Source organism: Corvus brachyrhynchos, unplaced genomic scaffold, assembly GCF_000691975.1.
Source record: "Corvus brachyrhynchos isolate BGI_N302 unplaced genomic scaffold, ASM69197v1 scaffold14, whole genome shotgun sequence".
Taxonomy (NCBI): domain Eukaryota; kingdom Metazoa; phylum Chordata; class Aves; order Passeriformes; family Corvidae; genus Corvus; species Corvus brachyrhynchos.
Window position 1 is genome coordinate 7,017,170 of NW_008239110.1, and position 9,125 is coordinate 7,026,294.

At 37.0% G+C, this 9,125-nt stretch overlaps 1 protein-coding gene across 1 annotated transcript in view; it reads left to right on the forward strand.

The window, feature by feature from the left end:
* Positions 1-1,248: 1,248 nt before the first annotated feature.
* The window catches only part of LACE1 (lactation elevated 1), a gene marked incomplete at its 5' end in the record, with an annotated part of 59,902 nt that continues 52,025 nt past the window's right edge, over positions 1,249-9,125 (forward strand). Inside the window, one exon of the mRNA XM_017739405.1 lies at positions 1,249-1,482. Coding sequence (XP_017594894.1) covers positions 1,249-1,482 — 234 coding nt within the window. The remainder of the gene's footprint in view (positions 1,483-9,125) is intronic.

Genomic DNA, 9,125 nt, shown 5'->3' on the forward strand with positions numbered 1-9,125 from the left:
TGCAACTTTCTTTCCTACTTTATAGATGGCAATGCTATGTGACAAAAGCGGTACTACAATTAACGTGCTTTTCCTTCACCCATTAAGCATGATGCCTGATCAGAGAGGACAATTTGTTGGTCTGGCATTGTTTCTGGGGAGCTGATGTTGCCTTTTATTCATGTTCTTACCATGTTAAGTGCTTTATTAAAAGAAAAAAAAAGTCTTTGTAGTTGTTGTTCCAGTATTTTTGGGTGTTCTGAAATTGTGTTGATTGACCTATAAACTATTGGATTTACCTTTCCCTCTTTTTTAAAGACAATCTTTTTTTTCATTTTCCTAGTGTTTTTGAATCTTACCTGCCTTCAGTGAGACCTCAAAGAAAGCTGTTAGAGGCCATTGTGTTGCTTGGGAAACTTACCTAAAGTATTTAGGAATGGATTTCCTTAGAGCTCACAGGGTTAAAAATACCTAACTATGTAGTCATTGACACGTGTTTTTCCTACGCTCAAATTTATTTCTTTTATCATTGCTAAAAATCATGTTTTTCTTTATTATACTTAACCTGTTAAATTACAGTGGAAGCAGAGAAGACATTTAACAGCTTTTCAGTGTCTGCCATTGTTTGATCTTAATGATTTGGCAAGCCTTCTTTGTAAACTTGTGCATTCTTTCCTTTCCTAGTTATGTCTTGTTTTATGTCTAGAAATTCTGACTTTTTTCTTTTTAACATCTTGTTTCTGACAATATTACTACCTGGGCTTGTCCCTGTCTTTTCTAGGCAGAAGATAATGCCAGTAGGTCAGGCTGTGGCATTTTAGGGCTTCACAACTACTGCCTTGCTTAGTGTGCTGTTTGAGTCTTTCAGCTTCCTTACAGAACTCCTGATTTGGTGTCTTGTTTGTTGACTTTTAAATACTTACTGAAGTTTTACCTAAAGGATTATCTATTTAGAGAAATTCACTTTGGAATTTTTAAGTGGTTTTACCCCAATTTGGGAAAAAAAAGGTCCAAGCTTTCCTTGCAACAGCTCATCCAAATATTACCAGCTCTCTAGCTGGACATCTTAGAATGTGTGCTTGTTAATAAAAAAAAGGAATATTAAAACATACTATTAAAGTAAAGTTAGAAATTGAGTTAATGAGAAATGAAGGGGTAACCAGTGGTTATATAGGTAAGTCATGTGTATGTCTTTGTGTAAACTGTTAGGAATGTGTGTTGTTTATAAGGAGATGCTTTTCAAAACTTCTCTATTAATTGGGTACTTCTATTTTTCCAGCCTACACAGCTCAGGCAGATGAGAAGACAGGCCCTGGTACTCCTACAGATGCTCACGCCAGAGCCTTACTGGTTTGTAATGGACCTTTAGAACATTATGACTTTCTGATTAAGCAGGAAGAGCTGAAGAATGATGAGCAACAAAGAAGAGTTGTGCAGCACCTGCAGAAATTGCATGAGAGCCTTAAAGACTACAGCATAGATTCAAAAAATATCCTTTCAAAGGTGAGGTTTATAATGATAAAAATATTTTGCGTTTATGTTTGCTCATATGAATGTGCTTAAAATGCATATATTTCTGTCAAGAGCTCAAATCTTATTTTTGCAAATGCATCTTTCCAGATAGATTATTCTTCATGTTTCAATCTTTCTTCTTTCTTTTTTGATTTTTAAAATCCAGTGGCACTCCAGAAGTAACCAAATTAAATATTGTTGGAATAATTCTGTAATAAAATCTGATATGGTTTTAGTTATATCCACTGCCTGCCTTTCCAAAAATGTCATTTGGCTGTAGGAGAGAGGGGCCTAAACCAGGCTTTAATTCTCAAGCGCTGGTATTATACTCATGTGTCTGAATTGCATAAACTGAACACTGATGTTTTGTGCTCTAACAGATATTCCACAAATAATTCCATACCATAATATTTACCAGACATGACTTTTAAAAACAATTCTTCTCCACCTTGCTAGTTTCCAGGTGAGGTAAGGAAAGAAGCCGTAGGGATAATCTGCACCCTTATTGTGTTTTTGGGAGCATCACAGTTTCTTTTCAAAGGGTTTACAAAAGTTTAGACATATCCCTGTTGCACATTGCCTTAACATAGTGCCTCAGTATTCATAATGCTGTTAGCCTGCTGTTGCATCTCTGTAACTTTTCCCTGAAGCTCTTGACACAATGCTTTCCAGACTTTCTTTGACAGTATTTTCCATGTTTCTTGTTTTCATGCTGTTGTTCTCAGATTGCTGCTCTGGTGGCCTTGCGCCTGCAAATATTGATAGCACTGGTATGGGACGTTCTCATGGGAAGCAACTAGAGCTGGGGTGGGAACTCCCTCCTCAGCTTTCCTTGCCTCTTGCTTTGTAGATTTGAGTTTATATCCCAGAAAACCAAATGTAGCACTCAGCAAAGCAGATAAGATATTTAATTCCTTGCTAAATATTGGGCAATCATAGATGTGCACAAAAGCTGGATGCCCAGTGAGTGTGCTTCATTTGCCCCCGATTAATGTATTTCAGTCAGCACAGTTGTAAGATATGGTCAGGGGAAACAACAACAAGAGCAGGATGTTTGATGAAGTCTGATGATAAAAGTATAGTGCTGGGGAAAGAGCATGGCAAAACATACTCTGTTTTCTCATCTGCACTTTCCCTGCCTGCACTGGAGAGACCTCCCTGTCCCTAGGAGGGGGGAAACTGTCAGTGTTTTCCCCAGCTAGACTCTTGAGTGTTTTTCTTTTGCATTCTCTCTTTCTCTTGCACCACTTTTGGGTTTTTAATTTTCCGTCAGAATTAACTAACATTTATGGTCAATGTTTACCGTCATTTGCAGTCTTTGCTAACAAATCTCCATGTTAGCCTTTCTCAGCATTCATTACACAGCACTCCTCATCTCATGGGCATAAATCTAAATATGCAACTCTGTTGAACTTGTTACCTAACCATATCAAATTGTTCTCTTAGCTGGCACAAATACTGTGTTTTGTTTGCGGGGCAAGACTAAATGATGTAGCATGAGATGAGGGGAGCCGAAGCCTAGAGGGCTCAAGTGCCTTTAAATAGCACACTGTCCTCTGGCCTTCAGGCAACAAATGACAAGTTAACCATTCTGAGGTTCTTGTGATGGGTATTAGCTTCAAGGTGTGAAAAAGCAGAGAACAGGACAAGTATTATACCTGTAAATGGGGCTGTTCCAAATAGGCAGGAGTAGCAGGGTGCAGAGCTTTGGGAGACACACCTATCAGTCTGCCTGCAACATCCCCTGAGTGCCTTAAACTCGGTTATGTAGCTGCAGATCATGTATTTGCTATTTATATGCTTGACTGGAAATGCCATAAATATCTTCCTGCCTCCTGATGGAAGGAAGCCGACTAAGCACCTAGGAAAGAGGGTTTTATTAAGAAGAAACGTGGATGGGAAATAACTCCATGAAGTAAAAGTCAGGCATTCCAGAAGAAAACTCACAAATACAGGAAGCAACCTAAGGCAAGACTGTTCCTAAAGGGCAATGAATGTGTCTTTGGAAGTTCTGTTCTGGAAGCAGTTGACGCCATCATCCTCATGGATCCCTTTCAAGTCAGCTTTAAACAGGGTGTTTGGCCATGTGTTCCCGTGAAATCCCTGCCAATCCAAATCATTCAGTGATTATGACTCTGATGTGGGAATTGGTTTGGGGTATATTTTTGCCTTCTCTGGCAGTTGGGTCAGGTCATCACATTACTGACCTTTTTGCTTTAGGGATTTCTTTAGTTAAAATTACTGAAAACATACAAGCAGTGTAAAAATGATAGCTGTAGCCTGAAAACTGTATGTTTATTTTAAAACACTTATTTGTGTTGTGTGTGGGTGTATGCCTATGGATTCATGTTGTCTTGATGGATTTGTGGGCTAACTCTCGAGTCTAAACCCAATCTCCTGATTCAGTCTGGGCAAGTACCAAATGAAAAATAGAAACTTCCTTTTTTCAAAAGTGCTTTTTTTCTTGTCTTTGGTATGTAGAGCAGTGTGGCAGCATGCCTGAATGCAAACATTTTTTGCTTAAATGTAAGGAGACCAAGCTGGATTCAGCTTGCTAAACTACTTCTTTAATTTGAATCTTAAGCTGCTAACCAGTGTCTTGTATCTTGTGAGGATCCTGGGTGTGAAAAGCTGTGGGGTTAGGTGTTGTATTTTTTTCATCTGTCTGGGTTTCTTTTTAGTCTTTGGTGTTGATCTTACAATCTTTTAACTTGCCTATCTCAGAATTGTCTTACTGTACCTGGACTGTGAAAGAAGTCATTCAAAAGGGAGCCAATTATCAGATTTGCTCTTGGTTGTTTTTTGGGGTTTTTTTTGGACATAAATGCCAGATTTTTATTAATTTTCCTTTTTTAGAAAAAATGTTATGGTGAAGGCACTGTCTTTCCTGTCAAACCTGAGGATCAGTAGGCTAGAGCATTTTGATCTTTTCTGGCAAGGTATTGTGGATATTTGGATATTAAGTTCTAAAAGCACTGTCCTGGAGAATAATTTTGAGAGCTGACTTGTGTGAACTGGAGTGCCCCAAATCATTGTTAGTTGCTAGAGCAGGTGTTTTGTAATGACTTTGTAGATCAAGCATTATGTGGGCTTGTTATTTACTGATTCTTTGATTGGGAAGTGTGAATAGGGAAGAAAGCTTGTATTACAGAGAACAAATACCAATCTTACTCTATTTAGGAGATGCAATCCTACTTTGTCCCTACGTAACACAGCTAATTGCAGTAAAGCCAGACTGACACTTTCTCACTTAAATGCCATTTTTTACTTGAGAATGTTTTTTACTACTTCCTTTAAAGCATTCCACTTCTTCATTTAACACTGCTTTAATTTTAAACCAACTTTTAAAAATTGTTGCATGGCTCACTGATGGAACTAATGAGTCAGTGAGAAGCAGCTGAAGAACTACTTGCTACTGGGGATGGTGTTTCTGCAGTTCGAGGTTTTTCTTCTAGAGTTCGATATTTCTATGGAAATCTCAAGATTGATAACCAGGTTGAGCACTGTAGGGCTGTGCCATACATCAAAACCCCAGAAAAGGAGGAGAGCAGTGACCTTTGCATAAATCTGTCAAAGCCTCCTAGCTTGTGTAATTTAATGAAATCATTAGTCAGGGAGAAGAAGTCACAACAGCTTTGTTTCTCTTCTGCTATCTTTGAGGAAGCAATTTGCCAGTTCACACAGAGTTTCTTTTGAGATAAAATGAAGCCAAACAGATTATAGTTTAAATTCTAGTGCAGTCCAGGTTTCACTTCAGCAAAGTTGTAGTCAACATCCTAATGAAGGTTTCCCCAGAATAAGTCACAAATGTGAGTAGATGGTAAAATCATACATTTGTATCTGTTGAGGAGTTTGCTAAGTAAGCAAAATACTTGGTTTTCTATTATGGACTTTCAGCGCAGCGTTGCTGCTGCAGACTTGGTTCAGTTAGAGCTAAGGCTTTTCATGCCAAGAAGAGGTGGTGATGAGTACTGCTGTCTGGAGTTGGCCTGGGTTGAACAGGATTTGTGTAGGTTTATGGGTGGAATTCGTTCCTGTGACCAGTAGAAGGCTTCTCTAGGAAATACTAAGGGTACAGGGCACAGGTAAATCCTGTATTCATGAACAGCTCGTTGGCATTCTCCTCTCAGGAAGGCTGGGTACTTAGTAACTTTGAATACTCTCATGTTTTTGTTTTGATAAAACCATTGGATTTCCTTTCTGTTTTGTACTTAGTGAGTTTTAATAGATCTTAACGAAACAACTTGATGTATTTTAAATTAATTAGAGATTTAATTTGAAAAATTAAAATACTTTATCAGTTATACTAAGTATTTTGTAGGTTGACCTCCTGCTTTTTCAGGAGGTTTCCAGCAACTTGAATAGCCCACCTTTAGTATGAAATCTCCTGTATTGAGAAGATGTTAATCTACTGGCAGCTTTTTCAAAATAAAAAAAATAGTGGTGCTTGGCATTTCAAGTGTGCTTATTTTTCCTGGCTCTGTCATTGAAGAGAATGTGGTTGAGAAGTTGCAATGAAGAAAAAGGGGCAGTGGAAGAGAAGCCTCTCTTTACCAGCCTCTTCTGTAGTCTGATATTGCTTATTTTATTGCCTGATTACTTCTGTGTTAGAATTGCAGAAGCCTTTTCCAAAATAGCAGTTATTCCAGAAATAGAAACTTCTTGCACTTCTGAACCATTACTAGAATGGTCTGCTTTTGTTTTAGCTCTGTTCTTCTTTTGTCACTCTTTATCTAAATAGTTTTATTCACTAAAATATGGTAAAAGCAGGATTAGGGAGCAAATATTTATATCAGATACAATAGAGGCCTTTCAGTTTTTTTATCCAAAACACTTGTATTACCTCACAGGCCAAAGCTTTCTGAAGTGAGTAGTCTGGGGCACACACACACACAGACACACTATGACACCAGCCATTTTCTTCATGGTAATAAAACTCTACTTTGTTATGATGTAGGTTTTTTGGGGCATCAGTTTAGAATGAATCTCAGGGGAAAAAACAATTAGTCTTGCTGCCAACCAAGTAGGCTTCTGTTTTTCAAAATTACTCCTCAAATTTGAACAAGGACTTTGATCTTCAACTTGGTGAAAGCATGGCCTTGTATGTTGAGATATTTTGAGATCCTCTGAATTAAAGTTCAAGGCTGTGAGAGTTTGCCTAGACATTTCAGATCTCCAGCTTTTCAAAATACCAATTGGGACATCTTAAGAGTTGTTGAGTTGCTGTACTAATGACTTGAAATAAGCTCAATTATAAGTGAGGTCATGTTTTGAAAAGAGGTATGAACAATAGTAAACACCATTCAAGACCTTGAAAATGGCTTCAGCTACAACAGCAGCCAAAAAAGGAGGCCTGAAAGAGTGGGAGAAAGAGGCAGTTTTGTTAGCATTTAAAAAAAAAAATCTGCTGTTGGGAGACTTGTCTCCTGAATTTTGCATATTTTAATTAATCATCTTAGTATTGACATGCATTTTCACTTAAAAGTTTTTCCAATCAGGGTGTAAATATTCCCAGGAAATGAGTTCCTTGCTTCTGGTGTCTGAGCATGGGACAAGGTGGGAAGATGTTGTGCGTTCTAAAGATATTCTCCCCTTCAAACTCAAATTTTGTGCATCACGTAATATCTTTGGGTTAGTACCTTTTAAATATTAAGTTTAACATCCTTACATCATACTGTTGTTGCCAAAGAAAACATACTGTCAACAAATTTAACATTATTTTACCGAGACCCCAAATGTACCTCGGGATACTATGGAAATGAGCAAGGAGAAGCTCATTGATTCAGTTTGTCTTCCTATGTTTCCTACTTTTTTCCCTTTCCTGCCTGAAATAAAGTAGACTATCCTCATTTGAGGGTGACTGGAGGATCTTCTGCAGTAGGTCTCTCCCCTCCTTGCAGAATGTGTGTTTGAATAGAACCAAGATCAGTCTTTTACTTTCTTTGCCCCCACATACCATTGACTTTCCTGACTGCTTGCTGTGCTTTACATTGAATCAAGAACATGGATGTGATTTTATCAGCAATCCTAGTGGAAGTTGCCCTTTTTCTTAGACAACTTCCAGACTTCAGAAGATGCATTAGAATAATTAAAAAAAAAGAAAAAAAAAGGAAAAAAAAATCCATTTTATGGTCATGCAAAATAGCTTGAGAGTGGTAGGTCTGAGTTTTCAGTATTAAAAATCTACTGATCAAGTTTTACTTTTTTGAAATATAATGTATGTTAAGAAAAAAACCAAACCAATCCAAGAATATAAAACCAGATTTTTAGAATTATACAATATCTGACAGGAGTGAGGAAATCATTATCCTAAAGCTGTCAATAGTGTGATGTTTAGAAATATATGTAAAATATTTCCTACAAACTTCTTTAATTGCTGAAAGAGGATAAGAGGTTTTCTGACATTTGATTTGTTTTTAGAGATGATCAGCTTCAGCAAGTGTTTGGGTCTGCCACAGTATTCATCATTTTTAGCAATCACATATCACTCAAAAATTGCTGTCTTCAAAGGGAAACTAATTTCATTTTTTAAATCAACCAGAAAGTTGATTTACACTTTTGCAGAGCCCAAGCCATTATATTTGTTTCCTTTAGTCAAAACTCCCTTTTTCTGTAACATGTCATCGAAAAATAAGTATGCCTAAAAAGACAAATATTAAGATAGTTAAATGTAATTAATAAGAACTTTACAATGAAAAAATTGGTATAAAAATGTAGGCATTAATATTTGTTCTGGTTATATAACATTTGCAAAAACAGGTAAAGCTGTACTCTACACATTGATTTGTTTTTCTAGCTCTCTGACATTCCTTGTGAAGCGGCAAATTATGTTAATACATCCTTCCTGTATAACAAACTGAATGTGATAGTCTTTTATATTGTTAAAATGGTTGTTGTTAATATAAAATTAAGCCCAAAGAAATTCCTTTGGAAGTCTCTCATTCGGATTTTTGTCTGTTTCTCCTTTTCTCCTGTAACTTTGAGCATCTTATTGAGTGCAAGCTCTTAAAAAGTACCCACTGAAAAATATTCAACAATTAGATTGTCTTACAATGCCTTCAAAGTACTAGCAAATAGTTGCAGCCTTGTCCATTAATGGAATAGTTTCCAAACATCTGAAACCCTTTCCAGCCACAGACTGATGATACAAATTTTTGATTACCCTATTAATAGAGATCTAAATTAAATCTAAAAAGGGCCCTTATGTAAGAGCCATGCTTGCATATTTTCTGAGTGAGCTTGTGCTACAGATCCGAGATATGACCCTTCTACTTTTTGGTTGTGCATTTTCTTTCATATTTAATTAGTGTTTTGTACTGACTCCTCTATTTCTTTAACATGGCACTGTGTTTTGGAAAAGTGCTTTAGATTCAAGTTGTTTAGCAATTACCCAGCTCCAAATGAGACCACAGGGTTGCAATTTTAATTTTCCTCTGTCTTGGCTCAGGCCATAGAGGTCTGAAAGTGGAGCACTTTGAAATAAGCAAATACTCTTCTGCAGTGTTTTTTGTGGATGTCAGTTCAGTTTCATGGATTTGATTGAATTTTGTTAAGATCTCTAGTTTTTTAGAAGTTGTTTCTTTTTAGAATTACACTTGGAAGTGGCTATGCACAATACTGGGGGAAAGGGAAAG